The sequence below is a fragment of the Palaemon carinicauda genome, chromosome 16 (assembly GCF_036898095.1).
Source record: "Palaemon carinicauda isolate YSFRI2023 chromosome 16, ASM3689809v2, whole genome shotgun sequence".
Taxonomy (NCBI): domain Eukaryota; kingdom Metazoa; phylum Arthropoda; class Malacostraca; order Decapoda; family Palaemonidae; genus Palaemon; species Palaemon carinicauda.
In genome coordinates this window covers 6,257,856-6,284,402 of record NC_090740.1, presented here as the reverse complement: position 1 = coordinate 6,284,402, position 26,547 = coordinate 6,257,856, and the positions used below count along the sequence as shown (strand labels likewise).

At 45.5% G+C, this 26,547-nt stretch overlaps 1 protein-coding gene across 4 annotated transcripts in view; it reads left to right on the top strand.

The window, feature by feature from the left end:
* Positions 1-26,547, top strand: part of Der-2 (Derlin-2) — a 62,282-nt gene that overhangs the window by 17,403 nt on the left and 18,332 nt on the right. For all 4 annotated transcript variants that reach the window (XM_068389583.1, XM_068389582.1, XM_068389581.1 and 1 more), the window contains exons 3-4: positions 3,829-3,894; positions 19,785-19,928. In XM_068389583.1, coding sequence (XP_068245684.1) covers positions 3,829-3,894; positions 19,785-19,928 — 210 coding nt within the window. The remainder of the gene's footprint in view (positions 1-3,828; positions 3,895-19,784; positions 19,929-26,547) is intronic.

The window sequence follows — 26,547 nt, the reverse complement described above, 5'->3', positions numbered from 1 at the left end:
GCAACTACAGTATATCAGCTAGTCTGGTTTCGCCAGCACCGATCCTTTCGTTTTCGAACGAACCACCGTCATCTTTCCTCCACCTTCCCACTTTGAGTGATTTGGTTAACAGACGGAAATGAGCGAGGAATAAAAAAATTCTTTACATTCCAGTTCATTTCCCCTGGCGGGCCTTGCCTGATTTAGACGGTAGTTTTCTAACTAGCGAGAAAGCGTTCGATGGCAACCCCTTCGGGTAAGCGGTCGATGGCAATTATGTCTGGCCTTCTTGAAGCAAACCCCCACATACGAGACTTCACCCTTTCCGGGAGACTCGTTCCTGAGAAGTTTTTACAGAACTTCAATGGGTGTTGTTAAAACTTCATGAAGGCCATAGGCCGTCCCGGAGCATGCGCTCTAGCCAAGACAAAACCGCGAGGTTATTGTCTTAAACTTGGTCCTACCGTTTAATGGAGGCAGCCTCCCCCGTCATTGTACCGTAGGTATAACGACTTGCCTTTTACATGATAGGCTTCCGAGACTTTTTATTCTATCCTTACAGGGTTATTGTTTCGAACAATTAGTCTCGAAGGAACATTGTTGGCTGACGTTAAAGAACGATAGCAACAGTGTGGGCATCTTTTCATTACATTTATGAACGTTTCAAACCCCGCCCACAGGTAAACAGACATCCGTTTCTGTGTAATGTACACTGGCTAGTCCCTCACATAAAGAGGAGGGGTAAACCAAAGGGGAAATGATCGCCTCTAAAACTTTATATTTTGTTTGAGAACATGTTCGCTCTCATTCAAGAAAATATTACAGTTAGTCGACGATCAAAATTATTTCGGCAATAATGTTGCGATTCGTCGCACATACATTATTCCCGCAACCGTATTCGTTGCAAACGTTTCCTGGAAGCAGAGAATACGCATGCGCTAGCGCAAATGGACAAGTACATATATGCGTGCAAGCGATCTTTCTGCCAATAAGGGCTATGTATATCTTGCAATTAGAACTCCGTTCTATTAAGTTGTATATTTATATCCCTTACTGAAACCAGGTTATTCAGTACATTACTTGGCTACTTTCCTGTAACCAGACAAACGGCATTTACGTTCTGCCTCCTTATAGGCATTTTTTCCTTTCCCCCGATCGGAAGTCTTAGTCTCCTACAAAGGCTTTGGCTGGAAACTTCTCATAAGCATATCTGTTCCCTAGTAGGGAATATTTAATATTAATGCTAGGTTTCCGATCGGAGATGGAGAAGTACGAACATTTTTTGTCCTAAGAAGGAGAAACCTCCATTACGAACGTTTTCAACGTTCTCCAACTGAGTTCCGGACACGACTTTTATATTGAACTACGCATGTATGCTTGTCATGCTCACAGTTCGTGGTTACTACTCCGTAGTAGACTTATGCTTTTTACCCACCCAACAATAGATTGAAGATACGTCTCAATCCCCTCTTGGGTTTGGTTGGATGCGTTCTCTGATTACCATACAGTCTCTTGTCCGGAAAACGATCTCTATGGAGATTCGCTATTATAAGATAAACTGTACTGATTAACTGGTTTTCCGTTTGGTATTGGTCTTATTCAGCCAACCACACTGGTTTAGTGGCAGTTGGAGGGAGGACAGGCTGTTCCCCTTCGTTGCAAGAATGTGCAATTAGTTTCACGTCTCGACATCATCTCAAACTGTGTTTATTGCTATGCACTTCCCCCCCACCGCTGGACAATCCGCAGATGATGGGTGGCAGACGAGAGCTTCTGCAAAGAGGCCTGTCTTCTCGTCTTCCCTCTGAACCTGATGCTTTCTATCATGCATCAAAGGCGAAGTGTTCGGTCCTTTGTGACTGATGTCGTGGAAGGGGATTCTCTCCCATCGAGGCCTTTACTTATACAAGTGTGAGATAACTTGTCCCCCTTGGATCTCAACCTGCTCCTGGGAACCCGGTTCGGGTCCTTCGGTCTCTGAAGGCCCCTCTCTACGGACCTTATGCCCAGCAGCAGATCGCTTTCTTACACGGAAGACGGCCTTTCTACTCACTTGGGCTTTTGACCAATAGAGTTAGTGTGTTGTATGATCCATCTTCTGATGTCTCCTACCCTAGGAGACGGGGAGAAGTAATCCTCAGCGGCGTCCCTGAGCGGATTGCCATGACTCAAAATCCGAGTGTGCTGTACCCTAGGGGCAGCCCATTTCGAATAAAGTGTCTTCGTTCTTTAACCGAAAACCCATCAACTGGGGTTTTACCCAGTGAGGAATCTGTGGGGTTACCTTAAAAGATCGATACCAGCTCGCCCCCATGTGTCGGCACTGTTGACCAGCACGGGGAAGGTCAAGAGGAGGACCTCAAGGATTTCCTTCTCCTCTTGATCGGAAGGCAATTGGTTACTCTCAATCTAGACTCTCCTCCATCCTAAGACCCAGAGCTCGTAACGTCAGTGGCGTTGCTACGTCCCTGGCGTTCAAGAAACTACTCTGTGGTGCAGATACTTTAAGTGGGCATGTGGAAGCGTCAATTGACCTTCACTGCCCACTACCTGCAAAGACGTAACCCACAAGAACATGGAGACCTTTTCCATTGGTCCTGTGGTGGTCGTACAACAAATGGTCTAAACACCTCAGGCTCCTTGATGGACAAGTAGCAGAGGGTTGAGGCTACCTGGATTAGTCTAGGATGAATGAGTAAGAATGCCTGGCTCCTTTCTTCCTTTCACCTTCTCCCCTCTGGGGAAAACAGCTCCGCAAGCCTCAGCATAGCTGACCTCACCTCGCTGCAGGTAAGACCCATTTCCCTTGTGCCTCCTAAGTATAGAAGAATACTTTGTTACGTCCTCAATACCTTTTCGAGGGAGGGTATTGGGTAAGTCTTTAAGAACAATAGGTTTTGTACTCAAGTTCCTATGCTAAAGACAAGCCACACTGTTCGTTCCATTCACACACAAGCTTCTGCGGTCCGTTATCAGTGCATTACCTCCTATCGGCACTTGATTTTAGCGAGGGTAGGGTCACTTCTACTATCGATCATAGATCGAAATAGAGAAGACCCCGGATCATGACCAAGGCCAGTTGGTGAAGACTTCCTCCCTCCTATGAGTAAGTCACCCTATAAATAGCGAAGGGTTTGTATCTACACCGGAACAAATAACAAATTTGTAAGTAATTTGTATTTTTCCTTGTATACAAACCTGGAGCTATTTATACAAATTGGCCCGCCACCCTGTCCCCCGAGAAGTCCTGCCATAAAGCAAAGTGGTTACTCAGCCGAGAGGTGTGAGTGAGCGGGGTAGCCAGTCTACCCCACCCCCCACCCGCTAACTAGCGGATGGGGTAGTTATCCCTTACTAAAATTATCATGGCTCGTCTTTCAGCTGCGCCGAAAGTATATCCTATAAATAGCTCCAGGTTTGTATACTAGGAAAAATACAAATTACTTACAAATTTGTTATATTTTTAGTGTACAAACCCATCACTCGATAAGTATGTCTATTTCCCAACCCCACATTTCTTTATGCAAGTCAGATGACACACTAAATCATATAGTGTACCATTATCTGCTATTGTTGAGATTTTGAAGCTCAGATGTACAGATAGTAAGGATGTATTCTCTTTTATTTTTTAATGGATGTTCTGGAAATTGAACTGGTGTGCCTTCTGGCTAACATGAAAAGAGGGGTTTAGGCTATGTCAAAGAATCAATTTTCTTACATTGTACTTTTTTATGTCTTGCTGCTCTTTAAGTCAATGTGATTTACTTTTTTTTATGTTAAATTTCATATTGGTTATGTGCAACATATGATTATTGAGAAATGAAATAACATAAATTTTTCTGATTTCAGCAATTAGATCTTGTGTCACCATTCCAGCTGTATTTCAACCCCACCTTGATATTCAAACATTATCAGGTTAGTAGATATGTACTTTCAATAAGTAAACTTATACTATTTACGTTTAACCCTTTTACCCCCACCATAAGGTTAAATTTCGAGCACATTTGGCTATATAATTTTTTTAATTGCTTTAACAAGCTTAGTTTTTGTCCTAGAAAGGTCAGGTTGGTCTCATTCTTTTGGAAAATGCCTGAAGTTTCTCGTAAAATTATCAAAAATATGTGAAAATATGTTTTTCAATATTAATCTTACCCGATAATCATGTAGCTGTCAACTCTGTTGCCGACAGAAATCTACGGTCGGGATACGCCAGCGATCGCTATACAGGTGGGGGTGAACACCACAGCGCCATCTGTGGTCAGGTACTCTAGTACTTCTTGTCAACACCACCTCAATTTTTCCTCTGTCGTGCCTCCGGCTAGACCTACATGGATACGCTGTTGATTCTGGAGTTATTGCTCATGATTTGGTGATGTATTTGCTCTAGAGTTTAGCCTTCGCTATTCAGGAAGCTATTTCATTAGCTTAGCAAGTTTTTGGAATTAATTTGATTTAATTGTTGATTTAATTTTGGTACGAAGAGAGTATGAACTCTCTTTCACTTTTAAATGGCCGACCCTTCCCTTAGACGGAAGTGTTGGTGTCGAAGAGAGTATAGACTCTCTTAATTTTGCTTAACAAAGTTATAGAATTATTTTATATCTCTCCGCCTTTTATAGGCCTCTTTGATTAACTTCCTTTTATTATAAACTTATTTAAATTAATTTTTATATTTGTTTATATTCGACCTTTCCTAATAGTAGGCGGTCTTTTCTTGGTAACGAAGTTAATTAACTTTGAGCCCGTCATTTCGTTGTTACCTGTTAACATATTATGCTATTTTACTGTTTTTGAAAGAATTTCTTTGATAGTCTTGTACTGTTTTCAAAGTTGAACTAACGTTTTGTTTTGTCTCTGCAGTTGTTGACGTTCAGAACGTTCAACTTGCGCTCTATCGTTACGATAGAGAGAGAGTCTATCACGGTGTCACGTTGCAGTAAGAGTAAACCGATTCTAGCGTTTTGTTCATTCTTTCTTAGCTTAAATGGTTCTATTCTAATAAAGGAACTTTTTATTTGGGAAACCTTTCCGTTTTTTTCCTTTAACAATAATATGTTTTAATGATATATATAATTGGGCTCTTCTCTCAGGTGCTAAGTCAAGAGAGAGAGAGATAGAGACGGAGGGAGAGAGAGGAGGGTAAACGTTTCGTTCAAGCGGGTAACGTTGTTATCGTTTTTGTTCTTCTCCCTAGTCTCTTTAGGGGAAGAAGGTAAACGTTTCTAGAGTTTTATTCTTGTTCTCAGACTTTATGCGGTGAGAGATTTTAAACGTAGTTTATTTGATCTAGTGTTTAATCTCTTTTCCAGCCACTGAATTATTTATCTTTCATTATGTTTTTCTGTTACATTGTAATACTATTTTCGCAATTACTAACTTTTAATGAAGGATAGAATTGCGTGTTTCAGGTACAAACCACTTAAAGTTTCGAGTTCAGTGAAATAAGTGCAAACAGAAAATCAAAAGTGATAAAGTGATAAGCGCAAAGTTTTACAGTGTTGCGTTCGAGGGTTCGTCTGTTCGTGCCAGTTGTTCGCCTAGTCTGGGACCTCTTACAAGCTCCCAAGCCCAGGGGAGAAGTAATGTCGAAGGACTTATGGGTTCAGCAGGCCTTGATCGACGAACAGACGTTTCCCTCCGTGGTTTCGGGTGTAACCAACTCACGTAGCCGACGTGATCACCCCACCCACACAAAGACGAGAGAGCCCATTTATTCCTCGTCTGCGGAAGAGGTTTCTCGCAGAAACCATGGACCAAATCTTGCAGCTTTTAAGTGCAAGTCGGTCCCTTCCGCGCAAGTCCAACTCCTAGGTGGTGCCATTAGCACTGGGTCAGTTCGGACTTGCTGCAGTACGACAACTGCACACCTCCCAGAGAGGCAAGGTGGTATCGCAACAGACAGTAACTCCGTCTGTTGCCGCACCAGCTGTTTTAGACCCTCAGTTTCAACGGACAGTAGCTCCGTTTGTTGTTGTCTTTCTTAAACTCTAGTGGTCTATGCTGCTGACAATGCAGTCTCAGCTTGCGGTGTTGATGCAGGAGTTTCAGGCAGAGAAGGTTAACACACCTCCTCCTGCGAGCGCTCCTCCACCTCTACGCAGTCCAGCCTGCCAGACGTATGTTGTTGAGGTTCCTCAAGCTACCTCCATGCGTGAGCTGCCGCATTGGGAGTTGCCAGATACCAGCTCTGTGCAGCAACCTCCACTTTCCTTGAGGCAGGAGCCTCTTGCCACGCGGCAACCGCCTCAACACTTGAGGCAGGAGCCTTATGCTTTGCAGCAACCTCCTCTACCCTTGAGGTAGGAGCCTAATGCATTGCGACTACCTCCTCCATCCTCGAGGCAGCTACCTCTTGCGGTGCGACAACCTCCACCATCCTCGAGGCAGCAACCTCAACTCCACCTCTGCGCAGTTCACCCTGCCAGACGTATGAAGTTGAGGTTCCTCAACCTACCTCCACGCGTGAGCTGCCGCATTGGGAGTTGCCAGATACCAGCGCTATGCAGCAACCTCTCGCGTTGCGGCAACCTCCACCATCCTTGAGGCAGCAACCTCAACTCTTGCGGCAGCCACCTCCACTCTTGAGGCAAGAACCTCAACTCTTGAATGGGCTCTCGTGGCATGGTTGGTTTCGACCTGGCCTTTCATTAGAAGGGGCTAGCGTTCGATCCCAAGTATGAGGTAGAAATTTATTTCTATTTTGAACACGATGTTGTGTTGATATTTATCCATATTGACTCATTAGGGGTAATTTGAATGAATTACTACCAATTGTGTCACGTGGTGGCCCGGGGAAATCTGGTAAAACTCGCTGGTAAAGAGACTGATGTCTCACCAGGTAAATCCTCGGACAGCTAGATTAGTGTCAGGTTCAGATTTTTTTAAAAAAATCCTCCTCTACCCATGAGGCAGCCTCATGCTTATGAGGAGCCTCATGCTATGCGGCATCCTCCTCAAACCATGAGGCAAAAGCCTCATGCTATGCGGCAACCGCCTCAACCCATGAGGCAGGAGCCTCATATTATGCGGCATCCTCCTCAACGCATGCGGCATAAGCCTCATCCCTTGCAGCTTGAGCCTCATCCCATGCAGCATGAGTCTCATACCATGCAGCATGAGCCTCATCCCATGCAGCATGAGCCTCATCCCATGCAGCATAAGCCGCACGCCATGCAACATGCTCTGCTTATCTTACAGCATGCTCTACATACAGCATGCTCTGCATACCTTACCGCATGCTTCTCAGTCACACATCTTTGGTTGTTGCCAACTCACTAGACTGTCAAGCAGTTTCATACGTTGCCTTCTAGTCTGCTGCTTTTGCACCAGTGAAACCCTCACTGAGAGAACTTAGCTTTTCTCGGATATGGTTCCTGTAGATGAGAAAGTGCTATTCTCCCTCCTTCTGTTTTTCCCTTGAGGACTCTGTCATTTGGAGAGGAGCCTTTAGCTGCTTAGCCTCCTATGGACTTTTATTTAAGCATAGCATGCTTCCAGGGAGGGTAATGGTTCCACTTCAGTCGCTAACCCCGTCTGTTACCACACCTGCTCCCATAGACCTTGAGCTGTGTTGCAAGACATGCAGTCCAAGCTTAGTCCTTGTTAGAGGATTTTTTGTTTACGGAGTCAGTGTGTCACTGGGAAGACGTTCAACAACCAGCAGAAGTGTCTTGTTGTGACGCAGTGCGGCAACCTCAGCAACCCGATAAGGAGTTGTCTGTACGACCCAGACAGTCTAGACAGCTTCGGGTTGTCACTGTACTTCCTCGCTTCCCCATGGTTGACAGTTCACAGACTGTGCAGCAGTACCATGATCTTGTGTCCGGCTCCGTCAGACGACTAGCTTTTAAGAGCTCCCACAAGTCGTCGCTGTCTGGAGATTCTCAGATGGACTATGGATCTGACCAAGGAACTGGGCCTCCTGGTCAATTTTGAGGAGTCCCAGCTCGTCCCATCCCAGACCATTGTCTACCTGGGTATGGATCTTCAGAGTCGAGCTTTTCGGGCTTTTCCGTCGGCCCCAAAGATATACTAAGCCCTAGATTGCATCCAGAGCATGCTGAGAAGGAACCGATGCTCAGTCAGGTAGTGGATGAGTCTAACAGGGACACTTTCATCGCTGGCACTGTTCATCGAGTTAGGGAGACCCCACCTCCCCCCCTTCAGTATCATCTAGCGGCTCATTGGATAAAGGACATGACGCTAGAGACGATCTCAGTTCCTGTTTCCGATGAGAGGAGGTCTACTCTCACGTGGTGAAAGAACAGCTTTCTTCTCAAGGAAGTCTACCTTTGGCTGTTCAGAAACCCGACCGCCGTCTCTTCTCTGACGCATCAGACACGGGCTGGGGTGCGACTTTGGACGGACAGGAATGCTCGGGAACATGGAATCAGGAGCTAAGGACACTTCACATCTATTGCAAGGAGCTGTTGGCGGTTCATCTGACCTTGATAAACTTCAAGTCCCTCCAGCTTAACAAGGTGGTGGAGGTGGACTCTGACAACACCACAGCCTTGGCTTACATCTCCAAGCAGGGAGGGACTCATTCGTGGAAGTTGTTCTAGATCGCAAGGGACCTCCTCATCTGGTTAAAAGATCGAAAGCTCACGCTGGTAACGAGGTTCATTCAGGGCGATATGAATGTCATGGCAGATCGCCTTAGCCGGAAGGGTCAGGTCATCCCCACAGAGTGGACCCTTCACAAGAATGTTTGCAGCAGACTTTGGGCCCTGTGGGGTCAGCCAACCATAGATCTGTTCGCTACCTCGATAACCTAGAGGCTCCCGTTGTATTGTTCTCCGATTCCAGACTCAGCAGCAGTTCACGTGGATGCTTTTCTGCTGGATTGGTCCCATCTCGACCTGTATGCATTCCCGCCATTCAAGATTGTCAACAGGGTACTTCAGAAGTTCGCCTCTCGCAAAGGGACACGGCTGACGTTGGTTGGCTCCGCTCTGGCCCGCGAGAGAATGGTTCATAGAGGTACTGCAATGGCTGGTCGACATTCCCAGGACTCTTCCTCTAGGAGTGGACCTTCTACGTCTACCTCACGTAAAGAAGGTACATCCAAACCTCCACGCTCTTCGTCTGACTGCCTTCAGACTTTCGAAAGACTCTCAAGAGCTAGGGGCTTTTCGAAGGAGGCAGCCAGAGCGATTGCCAGAGCAAGGAGGACATCCACTCTCAGAGTCTATCAGTCTAAAGGGGAAGTCTTCCGAAGCTGGTACAAGGCCAATGCAGTTTCCTCATCCAGTACCACTGTAACCCAGATTGCTGACTTCCTGTTACATCTAAGGAACGTAAGTTCCCTTTCAGCTCCTACGATTAAGGGTTACAGAAGTATGTTGGCAGCGGTTTTCCGCCACAGAGGCTTGGATCTTTCCACCAACAAAGATCTACAGGACCTCCTTAGGTCTTTTAAGACCTCAAAGGAACGTCGGTTGTCCACTCCAGGCTGGAATCTAGACGTGGTACTAAGGTTCCTTATGTCATCAAGATTTGAACCTCTCCAATCAGCCTCTTTTAAGGACCTCACATTAAAAACTCTTTTCCTCGTGTGCTTGACAACAGCTAAAAGAGTAAGTGAGATCCACGCCTTCAGCAGGAACATAGTTTTCACATCTGAAACGGCTACATGTTCCTTGCAGCTCGGTTTTTTGCTAAAACGAGCTTCCTTCACGTCCTTGGCCTAAGTCGTTCGAGATCCCAAGCCTGTCCAACTTGGTGGGGGACGAACTGGAGAGAGTACTTTGCCCAGTTAGAGCTCTTAGGTACTATCTAAAAAGGTCATAACCTTTACGAGGACAATCAGAAGCCTTATGGTGGGCTATCAAGAAGCCTTCTCTTCCAAGGTCTAAGAACTCAGTTTCTTACCTATTCAGGCTCCTGATTAGGGAAGCACATTCTCATCTGAAGGAAGAAGACCTTGCTTTGCTGAAGGTAAGGACACATGAAGTGAGAGCTGTGGCTACTTCATTGGCCCTCAAACAGAACCGTTCTCTGCAGAGTGTTATGGATGCAACCTATTGGAGAAGCAAGTCAGTGTTCGCATCATTCTATCTCAAAGATGTCCAGTCTCTTTACGAGAACTGCTACACCCTGGGACCATTCGTAGCAACGAATGCAGTAGTAGGCGGGGGCTCAGCCACTACATTCCCATAATCCCATAACCTTTTTAACCTTTCTCTTGAATACTTTTTATGGATTGTACGGTCAGCTAAGAAGCCTTCCACATCCTTGTTGATTTGGCGGGTGGTCAATTATTTCTTGAGAAGCGCCGAGGTTAAAGGTTGTGATGAGGTCCTTTAGTATGGGTTGCAGCCCTTTATACTTCAGCACCTAAGAGTCGTTCAGCATCCTAAGAGGACCGCTACGCTCAGTAAGAAAGACGTACTTAATAAAGGCAGAGTAATGGTTCAAGTCGTCTTCCTTACCAGGTACTTATTTATTTTATGTTATTTTTGAATAACTAATAAAATAAAATACGGGATACTTAGCTTCTGTGTTAACATGTATGCTGGTCTCCACCCACCACCCTGGGTGTGAATCAGCTACATGATTATCGGGTAAGATTAATATTGAAAAATGTTATTTTCATTAGTAAAATAAATTTTTGAATATACTTACCCGATAATCATGATTTAATTGACCCACCCTTCCTCCCCATAGAGAACCAGTGGACCGAGGAAAAAATTGAGGTGGTGTTGACAAGAAGTACTAGAGTACCTGACCACAGATGGCGCTGTGGTGTTCACCCCCACCTGTATAGCGATCGCTGGCGTATCCCGACCGTAGATTTCTGTCGGCAACAGAGTTGACAGCTACATGATTATCGGGTAAGTATATTCAAAAATTTATTTTACTAATGAAAATAACATAATTAACAGTGTTTTGCAAGAACGTACCGGTACGTCCTTTGGGGGTGAAAGGGTTAATGCCTGGGAAATGGATTTTGATCGGTGCTTCTATAGATATAGAAATTTCAGTCATTCTTACAGGTGATTGCTTCTCATCCATTTACATGACCCCTTACCCACTGCTTTGTCTTATCATTTCTGCGATTCATGAGTGGTATTTAAACCTTTAAACTGACCAGAACCAAGTGGACTCAATATAATTTTTCTATTGTGTATAAAAAATTATTCAAAATAGTTTACGAAAGATCGACAGAAGGTGACTTGAGTATCCATTTTCAATAATAACTTCAGCTGGATTCAAGAATTTCTTTTACTAATAAAATATATCGTACCAAGTAAATCAGTAAAAGATAGCTTTGTTGAATTTTTCATCAAATTTACGATAAATTAACATTAAACTGCGCATATTTAACTTGTAGTAGGTATCTGTTTAAGACTTGCATAGTTTGTTTAGAATTCATTCATGATCATTTAATGGGATTGTTGACTAAATAATAATGAAATTAATGACCTACGTTTGCAACATTGCCACAATATTATATGCAGATATGATCATGTTATAAGGCCGTTTCAGACAAGGAATTTTTTCTTTCCATGTGTCTGCACCATAGGGAAGCACATATCTTTCATAAATGCCAGGAATTGTGCTATAACTTTTGAGTACTTCAACTAGTAGTCCAGCTGGCATTTTTCATTTGATCTGTTTTGATACTACTCTGCTTACATATTTCAGCAGACCTGCCCTATTGTCAGTTCATTGTCCTGTTCCTCACTCTTGAAATTTTTATTTCTTAATACAATAATTGATAAAACTAGCAATAAATCTAAGTATGATAATTTTTTTTTATATGGTACACATGAATAGTATTTATAAATTGAGTTCATTCACAAATGGTTTCTAGAAACATAATTGATGTAACAAAAAGTTTATTGACAGTCCTACCTCTATAGGATGTAGAATGAAATGGTTGCTCTTTATATAAATATAGATTTACCAGCCTAATTTAAGAAAAGTCCTTGGAGACTCCTACAAATGCCAAGTATCACTGATACTTTTTCAAGTCATAGAAATACATTGCAAACTCTTTGTATTCCCAGTGATGTTAGGAGAAAATTTACTCTTAGACAAAATGGTTATCTTTAAAAGTCTAATCAAGGGAACACATCCAAGGGGCTGTGGGTAAATCAGATAAGGGTTAGAAACTATCTTTGTTCCGTAACTGGAATACCAATCATGCTATTTAATAAGGGTATTACTTTCGGCGTAGCTGAAATGACGAGTCATTTTTTAACGAGTGTTTACTACCCACACCGCTAGTTAGCGGGGGTAAGGGAGGGGTGCTTCCCCCCCCCCCCCACACACACACCCGTGCTTGAGCCCACTTTGCTCTCGGCTCGGATGGTGATCGGACGTGTCCGCTCTTATCCTCACCGTCATTTGGCAGCCATTTAATTGCTTTTGTCTTTTCTTTTATTTTTAGTTCTGTATATATGAAGTTGGCCTCTGTGATCATGCGCACCTGCCCTGGGTTTCCAGACCGCCCCTGTGGAACATTCATGTTGGCGGTCGAGACTGATCCTCACGCCCTTTGTCCTTCTTGTAGGGGCCAACGGTGTGATAGCAACAACAGGTGTAGGGAGTGGTCTACCTCCCAGTGGGAGAGGTTTTCGCGACGACGGAAGAAGTTCTAACGGGATTTTTCTCCTTCGAAGGTTTCTTTGAAAGGAGAAAAACCCAAGGCCTTTTTTTTTCCATTGCCTAAACCTCCTCCGAAGCTCCCACTCGGTCGGTCTCTTTCGACAGACCGTCGAGTGGTAGCGTAGACCGATGTACTGTTTACCAACCTCGGGGCTCGAGAGATGACGTTGCTTCCCCTAGCGAAGTAGCTCCACCACTCCCCCTGGGGGAGGATATGTCACTAACCTTATTTCAGCTTTGGTCCTCCTTGGGGCTTACGGGTTCGCCCTCCAAGGAGGTTTCGCTTAACTACATCCGATTGGGTGTCGCTGTCAAGCAAAAAGGCTTGCCTTCCTCTTCGCCATAGTGGCCTTCCTTCACCTGCGGTGAGGAGGCGCCTCTTTGGTTCAACACCTTCGATGCAGTCCACCGCAGAGGAGCCTCGAGACCAATCATCTGTCAATGCTCCTGCACTGGTCCTGGACCTTTCTGCAGATCGTTCGTGATCTCCTTCGGTGGAAGGTAGTCCTTTTAAAGGACACGTCGACCTTCCATCCGACAGACCTGCCGACCTGCCATCACCATTTCTACAGGGGCCTAATAAGGCTTCACCTAAGCACGCTAAGGCGCGCCAATCAGATACGCGCCAACGAAACCTAACGAATGCTCCTTAGTAGCTCGTCAGGCCCCATCACTAAACCCCAACACAGGGCATCAAGGGCGTACGCCCCAACAGGAGCTTAGCTCCGTCACGCGCTACGCGCGCCCTCATGCGCATACGCCCCCACGTTCTTCTGCGCGCCAGGTCTTACCTGCGCCTACACATCAACATTCTCCCACGCGCCCACGCCCAGCTGTTTGCCAACACTCACCTGCATGCCAGCGCTCTCCTGCGCGCCATCAACTTCCTGCTCACCAGCGCTCTCCCGCGCCCCATCAGTCTTCTGCCCGCGCACATACGCACCCAACATCCAACTCTCCTGCGCGGCGCCAATGATCTACTGAACGTAGTGTTGCTGGGAAGTCAACAAAGCTGGCTTCTCCCACGCACCAACCAGTACCATCACGCCAGGGCTCACCTTCGCGCCAGCCTTTTCTCGCACGCATCCGCGAGGATACGCTCGTGCGCCCTGCGCACGCTCACCCATCCCTTCCAAAGGATGCGCGCCCACATTCTCTCGCGCTCCCTCGTGCCTTACTTTATTCAACTGCGCGCCCGCGCGCTAGAGATCTGTCTCCTGCGCACGTGCGCCCTACGGCTGGTACAGGTGCGCGCGAACTCTCTCCCGCGCGCCCGCGCACTCAACGTGTTAATCCTGTGACCCCGCGCACTCAACGTATTAATCCTGCATGCCTGCGCGCTAACAGTCTCCCGTGCGCCAACAGTCTCCCTTGCGCGAGCCCTGATATTCTCCCTCGCACATACGCCATTACAGTATTCTCCCTCGCGTGAGCGTCAATATCCTCCCGCGTGCCAGACTGCTGAACTACGCACGGCAAGGTCGCCATCGCCTCATTCCCCTCCCCGCAAGGTCATACCACCGCGCATTGCGGGAGAAGGGAAACATCTAGAGGGGTCCAGGATCCCAAAGCCACCACAGGCGAACCCACCAATGATGGGGACTCCTCCCAGAGATCCTTTAATCCCTGTCCCTTCAAGGGGTATGTGTGACAGCACATCTGTCAGCCAACAGCCCTGGTTCAGTGCACTGATCAGAGCCGTAACGCAGACTTTCAAGCCTATCTTCTCTGAATTGGGACACAGAACCATGGCTTCATCTACCCCTTTGAAGAGAAAAAGAGAGGTTCCAGATGCGGTCACTTCCCCAAGGGCGAAACTGACTCCACGCAGACCTTCGAGGCAGATTCCTTCCTTTCCTTAGACTGCCTCTCCTTCCCTTTCGGACGAAGATTTCCCGTCCCAAAGGGAATCACACGAAGAGAGACTTTCCCCATCGCACCAATGGGGGAAACCTCTCCTCGCGCCGAGGGGTTTACTCAGTCGGGGATTGAAAGGAACATGCCACCCTCGTCAATGTTGGAGTCCTACATTCTTCCTAGGAAGGAATCTAAGGACTCCAAAACATTGCCGAAGTCCTCTACTAGGATTAGGATGGAGCCAGCTAGCCACTCAGGAACGTCCGCAACTCTAACCAAAGAAAAGCCTTTGGGGACAGAAGGAGACTTCGCTGCAAGTCCTACAACAGGAGGAGACCAGCAAGACTCAGAACGTGCGTTTTGGCAAGTTCTGACTCTAATGAGGGCTCTCAACGGGTTTTACGACCCAGAGATCCCTCCTCGAAAGGGCAAGGACACGGTCTTGGACCGTGTCTTTGGTACTCAGAAACCCTCCAAGACCAGTGCAGCACTGCCTTGGTCTCAAGGGGTTAAGAGTACCAGGGACAAGATCTCACAGCAGCTCTCCGAGATGTCCTCCTCCAACCGTTCCAGTGCCACCAACAAGCTCCTCCCACCTCCTCGCGTACAGCAGAGGAAGTGCTTCGAGATCCTTGAGGAGCCTTGTTTAGCTCTTCCTCTTCACCACTTGCTGGAAAAGCTAACCAGGGGAGTCCTTTTTGAGAGAGACTCTGACCGGCAGGTCTCGTTCTCGGCAGCCGAGATCCTCAACCAGGAGAAAGTTGCGAAGTGTGCTATGCAAGCCACTTCATGGCTCGATATCTGGTTGGGGACCTTAGGTATCCTGATATGTTCTGAGGATTTCTCCAAAGAACGTACCAGGAAAGCTATGGAAACCTTCCTTCTCTTAGGTACTCGCACAATCGAGTTTCTGGCCCACCAAGTCTTGAACTTGTGGGCAAATACCATCCTGAAACGTCGGGATGCAGTAGCTGAGAGATTCCATCAGAAGGTCCCTAGTATCGAGATCAATAGGCTCAGACATTCCTCCCTAGAGGGATCCATCTTGTTCGAGCCTAAGGATGTGGAACATGCCACTGAGAGGTGGAGGAAGTCTCATCAAGACTCCCTCCTTCATAGGGCTTTAACATCCAAGCCCTATAAGCCTCCAGCACCACAGCAGTCCCGTCCTGTCAAGACCACTAAGACGACAACAGCAGCGAAGACCTTGGTGTCTAAGCCCTTTCCTGTCAAAGAAAGGAAAGGCAAAAAGTCTTCCAGGGGAGGCAAGTATCCTAGAGGGAGCAGGCGAGGCCGCAAACGCTAGGATAGGCAGTCCCCCTGCATGTCCACCAGTGGGGGGATGCCTACAAAGTTGCTCAAACAGGTGGAAGCAACTCGGTGCCGATTCCTGGACAATCTCCGTGATCAGTTTAGGATATCGCATCCCGTTCATAACATCTCTACCTCCCCTGACAACGAATCCAGTGTCATTGAGCTCCCTTGCCATGGGATCGGCAAGGGTGCAAGCCCTTCGGGCAGAAGTCCAGACCCTGTTGAAGAAGGGCGCTCTCCAAGAGGTCCTCGACGGATCCCCAGGCTTCTTCAGTCGACTCTTTCTTGTAAAGAAGGCGTCTGGAGGCTGGAGACCAGTGATCGACCTCTCAGCTCTGAACAAGTTTGTCAAACAAACTCTGTTCAGCATGGAGACGGCAGACACGATCAGACTAGCCGTAAGACCGCAAGACTTCATGCGCACACTGGACCTAAAGGACGCGTACTTCCAGATCCCAGTCCATCCGTCTTCAAGGAAGTACTCAAGATTCACCCTAGACAACAGAAAGTACCAGTTCAAGGTGCTATGCTCAGGTCTCTCCACAGCACCACAAGTCTTCACTAGAGTGTTCACCCTAGTATCATCTTGGGCACACAGGATTGGCATCCGTCTCCTCCGTTATCTTGACGACTGGTTAATCCTAGAAGACTCGGTGTCAACCCTTCTTCAACACCGAGACAAACTTCTGAAACTTTGCCAAGATCTGGGGATCATGGTAAATCTTTAGAAGTCTTCACTGCTTCCCACTCAAAGACTGGTATACCTAGGCATGATTATAGACACCACTTTCCACAAAGCCTTCCCATCAGACGACAGGATAGCAAGGCTGAGGAAGGTCGTAAGACCTTTTCTCAGACGAGAACTTCCAGCCCAATCGTGGTTATGTCTCCTTGGTCACCTTTCATCGCTGGCTTGTCTAGTTCCCAATAGTTGCCTCAGGATGAGATCCCTCCAGTGGCGCTCAAGTCCCGGTGGAATCAAGCGTACGACTCCCCGGACATCCAGATCCCCATGGGACCTGCGGAACTGACGGATCTCCAGTGGTGGGTGGCAGACGAGAACCTACGAAAAGGAGTGGATCTTCTCGTCCTCCCCCCGGATTTGATGCTGTTTTCAGAAGCTTCAAAAAAAGGGTGGGGGGGCCCACGTGCTGCACCACACGACCTTAGGCCTCTGGTCAGAGTCAGAAAAGTACCGCCACATAAATCTCCTAGAGATGAAGGCTGTCTTTCTGGCCCTTCAACAGTACCTGGCAAGTCACTCTGTGGTGGTGATGAGCGACAACACCACAGTAGTGGCCTACATCAACAAACAAGGAGGTACTTTTTTGCAGCAACTATCCCATCTAGCAGTAGATATACTGAGATGGGCCGAAATCCACTCGATACCACTATCGGCACGCTTCATTCCAGGCAAAAGGAATGTGCTCGCCGACAACCTGAGCAGAGCATCTCAGATAGTGAGTACTGAGTGGTCTTTGGATCATCTGGTAGCCAACAAAGTCCTGACTTTGTGGGGTTCTCCGACTGTGGACCTCTTTGCAACGGCCCTGAACTTCGGGCTCCCGCTGTACTGTTCCCCAGTCCCAGACCCCAAGGCTCTCTGGCAAGATGCTTTCCAACAACGGTGGGACAACATCGACGTTTACGCCTTTCCCACGTTCTGTCTGATGAGGAGGGTACTCAACAAGACCAGAACATCGGTCAATCTTTCAATGACCCTCATAGCTCCGCTATGGCATCACGCAGAATGGTTCCCGGACCTTCTGCAACTCCTAACGGAGCCACCAAGAGAACTCCCTCCACTACACAATCTACTCAAACAACCATATGCCAACATCTTCCACAAAGCCGTAGGTTCACTATGGCTTCACGCCTGGAGACTATCCAGCATCTCCTCTCTGAGAGAGGATTTTCCAGAATGTCTGGACACCTGCGAAAGTCTTCAGCAGCAGTCTACCAGGCAAAGTGGAAAGTCTTCTTTGGTTGGTGTCGTGGAAGGGGTATCTCTCCACTCGATGCCACTATTCCAACAATAGCGGAGTTCCTCGTGTATTTGCGTGAAGAAATGCGCCTTTCAGTCTCGGCAGTGAAAGGCTATCGCTCAGCCTTAAGTCTCGCCTTCAGGCTGAATGGAATGGACATTCCTCATCGCTAGAACTTTCTCTACTCATACGTAGTTATAAACTTACCTGCCCTCAGTCGGAAGTGAGACCTCCCCCATGGGACGTGGTTCGAGTTCTCAGGTCTCTTAGAGACCTCCCTATGAACCATTACGCCAGGCGTCAGATCGCCACCTAACCTGGAAGACGGTATTCCTGCTAGCTTTGGCCTCGGCCAAGCGAGTCAGCGAACTTCATGGTCTCTCGTATGACATTGCCCATTCAAGGGGATGGCGGGAGGTAACGTTCTGCTTCGTCCCTGAGTTTATTGCTAAGACTCAGAATCTAGGAGTAGCAGATCCTCGATTCGACTCCTTCCGGATTTCTAGTTTATGTACTGTAACAGATGACCCAGATCATCTCTTACTATGCCCAGTAAGGAGCTTGAGGCTGTACCTCAAAAGAACAGCCGCAGCCCGTCCTCGTGTGCCATCACTATTCGTCAGCACAGGAAGGACTAAGAGGAGGGTCACCAAGAACACGATCTCTGCATGGATTCGCAGGGTCATTGACCTTGCACTGAATCCAGATCCTCCTCCGTCACGTCGCCCCGGAGCACATGATGTCGGGCATAGCTACGTCCCTGGCTGTCAAAAGAAATTTTTCAGTGACGCAGTTTCTTCAAGCTTGGGTGTGGAAACGTCAAACAACGTTCACATCCCACTACCTGCAAGACGTGACCCACAGGAGACTCGATCCGTTCTCTATCGGTCCTGTGGTGGCTACACAACAGCTGGTTTAAAACCTCAAGCTCCTTATTGGACAAGTAGCAGAAGGTTGAGGGCATTGTTACCCAGTTTTAGTCTGCATGAATTAAAAGGTTTGACTGGCCCTTATTCTTTTCTTCATCATCCCCTCTCTTTGGGAAAGCAGCATCCTGGGTTCTTTGCATAGCTGACCTCAAACCATTGCAGGTAAACCATGCATAGCAAGGTTCTAGCGAGGTGCAGGAACTCCTTATTTCTTGGATGCTTACACACTCAAATAAGGAGTCCTCGGGCAAAGCCAAAAGCCAGACTGGCTGGGACGTCCACCCTTCCTAATGGGTGAGTCACCCCTATTAAATAGCATGGTTTGTATTCCAGTTACAGAACATGACAAATTCGTAGATAATTTGTATTTTTCCTAACTATACAAACTTTAGCTATTTAATTAAACTTGCCCGCCAGCACTATCTCCCTTGAAGTCCTACCTCCAAGCAAAGTGAGCTCAAGCACAGGTGTGTGAGAGGGGGGGGAGGGGGTTAGCAAGCTACTCTCCCCTACCCCCGCTAACTAGCGGTGTGGGTAGTAAACCCTCGTTGAAAATTAATGGCTCATCATTTCAGCTATGCCGAAAGTAATACCCCTATTAAATAGCTAAGGTTTGTATAGTTAGGAAAAATACAAATTATCTACGAATTTGTCCTTTTTATCTTCCTAACTGTTCAGCATAAGTAGAATACAGTATGAGTTTTGTTTGGTTCGGCAATTCCTACTCTTCTTTCATTGGGGAAGCACTTATCCAGTCCTCCAGTTGGTACTTCTGTTAATTTCCTTTTGTAACTGGGGAAATAGTGATAAGAATTAATAATGAATTATCGTCATTTATTGAAACATCATGATGAACTATATTCCCTAAACACAAATAGTAAAAATATATTAAGACAGGAAGATTGTATGCTATTTATGATTAAAAATTATACTATTACAGATTAGCGACCAGTGTGTTGTGCATGATTTATTATTACATTGTTGCATTTTGAATTTACCTTTGGAGAAAACAAAATATTACTAGATAGTTTTAAAAAGATTGTTGACATTATTATAACATTTTATGCCAGTATGTTAAAAGTGACAATTCATTTTCTATCAACAGCTATGGAGATTAGTGACCACATTCCTGTTCTTTGGTACGATAGGTTTTAATTTTCTATTCAACATGCTCTTCACATATCGTTACTGCCGCATGTTAGAAGAGGGCTCGTTCAGAGGCCGAACTGCTGATTTTGTGTTGATGATGGTAAGATATTTTTTTTCTCACTATGACCTTGCAATTTTTGCTTAACCCTTTTACCCCCAGGCTATTTGGAAATTTCCAACCCTTAACCCCCAGGGGTTATTTTTTTTCAAGGACGTTTTGCCGTATATTTTTTTTTAAATTGCTCTAACAGCCTTAATTTTCGTCATAGAGAGGTCAGGTGTGTCTCATCTCTTGGAAAATGCCTGAAGTTTCTCAAAAAATTATCAAAAATAAGCAAAAAAAAATGTAAATAGCAGTTTTTTGTAAGGACGTACCGGTACGTCCATGGGGGTAAAGGGATGAGTTTTGTGAAACATACCAGTACGTCCTTTTGGGGGTAAAAGGGTTAATATCAAGGTATTTTTGAATGGCAACGATTCATCTATTGCGTAGCATGGAAAGTAACACAATTGTAATTCTGTAGTAAGAAGGTCCCCAATTTATAAACATTCAGATACAAACACAAATCCAACTGAAATAATGAATTTCAATATTTCAGTTATTGTATCTAAAGCTCATAACGAAACACTGTGATAAAACAATATCATATAATTTAAGGTTGATCTGTCAGCTCATCATGTCATACAAACATATATTTTTGTTAAATTCTTGTCCTTTTTACTTTTTTATAATTTACAGTAAGAACTTTGCAAATGAGATCAAACTTGAAAATTTTACATTATGACTCTTGGGTATTTGGTGATCTTTCATTTTTAAATCAATTACAATGTCTTTTTTATACCTTATATCATTTTAGAATATAAATTGGTTCCTTTATATGGAAATGGAAGCCTAACGATGACCCATATTTCCATTATAGCAGTGTTGAGCAAAAAATCAGTATGTTGTAGATTTGATGCTAGGGAGAACTCATCCCTTAGGTGTCAAGAAACAAACAAACACAGTTACTTGATTGCTGTCTGAAACCAAACATGCTTTCATCGATAATAAGCAAAGAATGAAGAAAGAACTTGACTGCGGATACTTATTTTTCAATATTAAACTTACCCGATGATCATATAGCTGTCAGCTCTGCTGCCCGACAGAAAAAACCTACGGGCGGAATACGCCAGCGATCGCTATACAGGTGGGGGTGTACATCAACAGCGCCATCTGTCAAGTAGGTACTCAAGTACTCGATGTCAACATAGAACCAATTTTCTCTCTGTCGTGCCACTGGCAAGACCTACTAAATACGCTGTTACTAACTGGATTTGTTTTCACAACGATTTGGTGAAGTACACTATTCCAGTTTTGAGCTTTCGCTATGCAGGGGTTTTATCTTCATTTCAAAACTTGAACTCGTTTTGGATAGATTTATTTATGGTGACGAAGAGAGTATGGACTCTCTTTCACTTTTAAATGGCCGACCCTTCCCTTAGACGGAAGTGTGTTTAGGTTTTTGGTAATTTTGCTTAACACGTTATAGATCTATATATTTTTTATCTCTCCGCCTTTATAGGCCTCTTCGATTAACTTTCCATTTATTATAAACATATAACAATAAATTTTTATGTTTGTTTATATGCGACCTTCCTGATAGTAGGCGGTCCTAACTTGGAACCGAAGTTAATTAACATTGAGCCCGTTATATCGTATTTAACCTTTAAAGAATTTAATACTTTTTAAATTTTAATGTTTTATGAAAGAATTTCTTTGATAGTCTCGTACTGTTTTCAAAGATGAACTATCGTTTAGTTTTTAGTCTACGCAGTTGTTGACGTTCAGGACGTTCAACATGCGCTCTATCGTTACGATAGAGAGAGAGTGTATCACGGTTTCACTTTGCAGTAAGAGTAAACCGATTCTGGCGTTTCGTTCATTCTTTCTTAGCTTAAATGGTTTAAATTCTAAATTAAAGGAACTTTTTATTTGGAAAACCTTTCAGTTTTTTCCTTTATCAAATAACATGTTTTAACGATATATAATTGGGCTCTTCTCTCAGGTGCGAAATCAAGAGAGAAAGAGAGAGAGAGATAGAGACGGAGGGAGAGAGAGGAGATTAAACGTTTCGTTCAAGCTGGTAACGTTGTTCTCGTTTTTTTCTTTACTCTCCTCCCTAGTCGCTGTAGGGGAAGAAGGTAAAACGTTTCTAGGGTTTTATTCTTGTTCCCAGGCTATGTGCGGTGAGAGATTGTAAACGTAGTTTATTTGATCTAGTGTTTAGTCTCTTTCCCAGCCACTGAATTCTTTATCTTTATATATGTTTTCTGTTGCATTGTACGACTGTTTTCGCAATTACAGTGAACCCTCGTTTATCGCGGTAGATAGGTTCCAGACGCGGCCGCGATAGGTGAAAATCCGCGAAGTAGTAACACCGTATTTACCTATTTATTTAACATGTATATTCAGACTTTTAAAACCTTCCCTTGTACGTAGTACTGTTAACAAACTACCCTTTAATGTACAGAACACTTAATGCATGTAATACAGTACCCTAAACTAAAGCAGGCACAATTATTAAAGGCGACTTTATATCATGCGTTTCCTAAACACGCCAAAAAGCACGATAAAAAATGGCAACCAATGTTTTGTTTACGTTTATCTCTGATCCTAATGAAGAAACAAACGCATTTACACATCTGTTTATAGGTTAGTTTTTGCATCAATTATATTGATTATTCAGTACAGTATGTTGATTTGGTTATTAGTAATGTTTTACTTAATTTTTCTTAGGACTTCCAAATGAAATTTTTTTCTTTATGACGCCGCCTGAAACGACGGCGTCATAAAGTACGCTCAGTAAACAAACTAAGGAATTTAACCCGCATGATGAAAGTGATAAAAAATGATATTACAGTAAAAGCTTTTATAAAATATGTTATTACAAATATTATTTACTGTATCTATATCAAATCATACATACGTAGCAAAGCAGGAAAACAATCTACGAGAGAGAGAGAGAGAGAGAGAGAGAGAGAGAGTTGTTTTACATACGTAAATGTAAATTTCAAACAAAACAAAAATAGCCCCATTTCATATAAAATAGATTACAAATATTTTACTTTATCATATTATAGTAGTCTGTATAATACTGTAAAGTTCAGTACAGTATGTTGTTGTTAAAGTCGTGGCGATGAAATTCTCACGAAACAAAAACACGCCATTTGATTACAACAGCTGATTCATTCTCTCTCTCTCTCTCTCTCTCTCTCTCTCTCTCTCTCTTCGTGTTATACAATACTTAAATTTAGATGAAGAAACTAAAATTAGTTTTCTTAGTGTCAATTAAATACGAAAGGAAATAATTAGGCCGAGTCTACATCCATTTCAATCATAGCCAAAAATAGGGCATCCGATTTCATCAGCAAACCACTATTTTTTGGGAAATATCATTTTATTCTAGAAAATTGCCACTCTTTAAATAGTTAATTGCACATTAAGAAAGCGTGTACTTTTGTTTTTAAATTTCGGGTGTGTTTTAAAAATCGAGTATTGTTGACTTTTTTTTTTTTTACTTTTGGCTGTGATTAGATCAGCTGTCATCTAGCTGCCGCTCTTGAGTGTGTACGAATACACTAACAAAGTATCATTTATACCATTTCTTAACTTATTCAAACCGTCTACAGTATACAGTTGATATTACATAAGCACCAATGTGTTATAACCTATCAAATTTTTTTGTTTATTACATTTAAACCCCCCTCTATCTCTCTCTCTCTCTCTCTCTCTCTCTACCTCTCTCTCTCTCTCTCTCTACCTCTCTCTCTCTCTCTCTCTCTCTCTCTCTACCTCTCTCTCTCTCTCTCTCTCTCTCTCTCTCTCTCTCTCTCTCTGTGGGCTACTTTTCACTACCTCCCATTCCTTACCTCTCTCTATCTCTCTAACAAATGATATCTTTGTTGCTCCTCAAAGTTTCATTTATATTGAAAATCAATCATGATTCAATTTTCCTTACTTTCTCCAATCTCGCACCATCGGTCACATCGCGGTATTTTCGATATTTCCGGAAAATCCGCAATATATGTATAGACATGGGTTATGAAAAAAATCCGCGAAGTGGTGAATCCGCGATGGTCGAACCGCGAAGTAGCGAGGGTTCACTGTACTACCTTTTAATGAAGGATAGGATTGCGTGTTTCAGGTAGAAATCAGTTAAAGTTTCGATTTCAGTGAAATAAGTGCAAACAGAAAATCAAAGTGATAAAGTGATATGCGCAAAGTGTTACAGTGTTGCGTCCGAGGGTTCGTCTGTTCGTGCCAGTCGTTCACCTAGTCCGGGACCTCTTACAAGCTCCCAAGCCCAGGGGAGAAGTAATGTCGAACGACTTATGGGTTTCACAGGCCTTGATCAACGAACAGACGTTTTTCCCTCCGTGGTTTCGGGCGTATCTACCCAAGATCGCCCCACCCACACAAAGACGAGAGAGCCCATTTATTCCTCGTCTGCGGAAGAGGTTTCTCGTAAGAAACCATGGACCACATCTCGCAGCTTTTTAAGTGCAAGTCGGTCCCTTCCGCGCAAGTCCAACGGCCCAGGTGTAGCCACTGGGTCAGTTCGGACTCGCTGCAGTCATCCGACGACTGCACACCTCCCAAGAGAGGCAAGGTGGTACCGCAACAGGCAGTAACTCCGTCTGTTGCCGCACCAGCTGTTTTAGACCCTCAGTCACAACGGACAGTAGCTCCGTCTGTTGCCGCTTTTGTAGACCCTAAGTGGTCTTTACTGCAGTCTATGCAGACTCAGTTAGCTGCGGTTATGCAGGAGTTTCGTGCGGAGAAGGTTGACACTGCTCCCGTTAGCCTACAACCTGCCACGGTTGTGCGCCCAGCTCACGCTGAGGCTGCCTGCTCCCACACTCCGGCTGCGGAGAGCTCCACCACCGATGCGCAGTCGACCCTGCCAGACGCATGTTGACGTTAGCCGACGTGCGGCACCCTCCGTTGACATGCGTGAGCTACCTCATCAGCAGTGGGAAGGTGGAGTCAAGCTGCCGTGTTTTGACGCGATGCGTTAGTTTCCGCAACCCACGGCAGTCCCCACCACGCACCACCACTCCGCTTTGGTTGTTGCCTGCTCCCACACTCCGACTGCGGAGAAGGTTGACGATGCACCCGTTTGCCTACAACCTGCCACGGTTGTGCGCCCAGCAGACGCTGCGGCTGCCTGCTCCCACACTCTTGTTGTGAGAGCTCCTCCACCCATGCGCAGTCTACCCTGCCAGACGCATGCTGACTCCCACAGACACACGGAGCACTCCGTTGCCGTGCGTGAGCTACCACAAGCTGCCATGTTTTGACACGGTGTGTCAGCCTCCGCAACCCACTGTGGTTACCGCCACTCGCCCGTAGCAGACTAGTCAGTCAGGAGTTGAGGCTTCCCCACACAGCTTTGGTTGTTGCCAGCTCACAGACTGTCAAGCAGTTACGGTACGTTGCCTTCTGGTCTGCTACTAATGCACCAGTGCTGTATGTCCTCACGCACCTGTTGTGGTTGACAGTTCAGTTTTTTGACAGTTCACAGACTGTCAGGCAGTTACATAACGTTGCCTTCTGGTCTGCTGCTAATGCACCAGTGCTGTATGTCCTCACGCACCTGTTATGGTTGACATTTCAGTTTTTGACAGTTCACAGAATGTCAAGCAGTTACATAACGTTGCCTTCTGGTCTGCTGCTTATGCACCAGTGAGACCCTCACTGAGATAACCTAGCTTTTCTCGGACATGGTTCCTGTAGATGAGAAAGTGCTGTTCTCCCTCCTACTGATATTCCTTTGAGGACTCTGTCATTTGGAGAGGAGCCTTAAGCTGCTTAGCCTCCTATGGACTTTAATTAAAGCATAACAAAGCTTCCAAGGATGGTAAATGGTTCCGCTTCAGTCGCTAACCCCGTCTGTTGCCACACCTGCTCCCGTAGACCCTAATGGGCTTTGCTGCAAGACATGCAGTCCAAGCTTGTGTCCTTGATAGAGGATTTTTTACGGAGAAGAACCTTCTGGCCAACAACCTTCCTACCGGTTGGTTGTGCGCCCTGTTGACGCTGAGGTATCCTACTCGCGTCCGCCAGTTGAGGTGGTTCCTCCACCGATGCGACCCAGTGTGGGTTGCCAGTCGCACGTTGACGTTAAGCGACTCTCGGAGGTGGTTGTGGACGTTCAGTGTGTCACTAGGAAGACGTTCAACAACCAGCAGAGGTGACTTGTTGTGATGCAGTGCGGCAACCTCAGCAACCCGGTAGGGGGTTGACTGCACAACCCAGACAGTCTAGACAGTTTCGGGTTGACGCTGTACTTCCTCGCGTCCCCATGGTTGACAGTTCACAGACTGTGCAGCAGTACCATGATATTGTGTCCGGCTCCGTCACGCATCCACCAGTGCGACCGGATTCAGCGAGTCAGACGTTGCCCACTCCGTTGCCGTTTCCTCATCAGTTTCGGATGAGGAACCCTCTGATGAGGACATTGCTGAACAAGACGATCAACCCCCAGCCCTGCTATCCATCCAGAAGATGCTGAAGAAGGAACGCTGCCCTGTCAGGCTGTGGATGAGTCTGGTTAGGACACTGTCATCCGTGGTTCAATTTGTGTCACTTGGAAGACTACACCTCCGTCCTCTTCTGTATCATCTAGCTTTTCACTGGAAAAGGACAAGACGCTAGAAGCGGTCTCGATCCCGGTTTC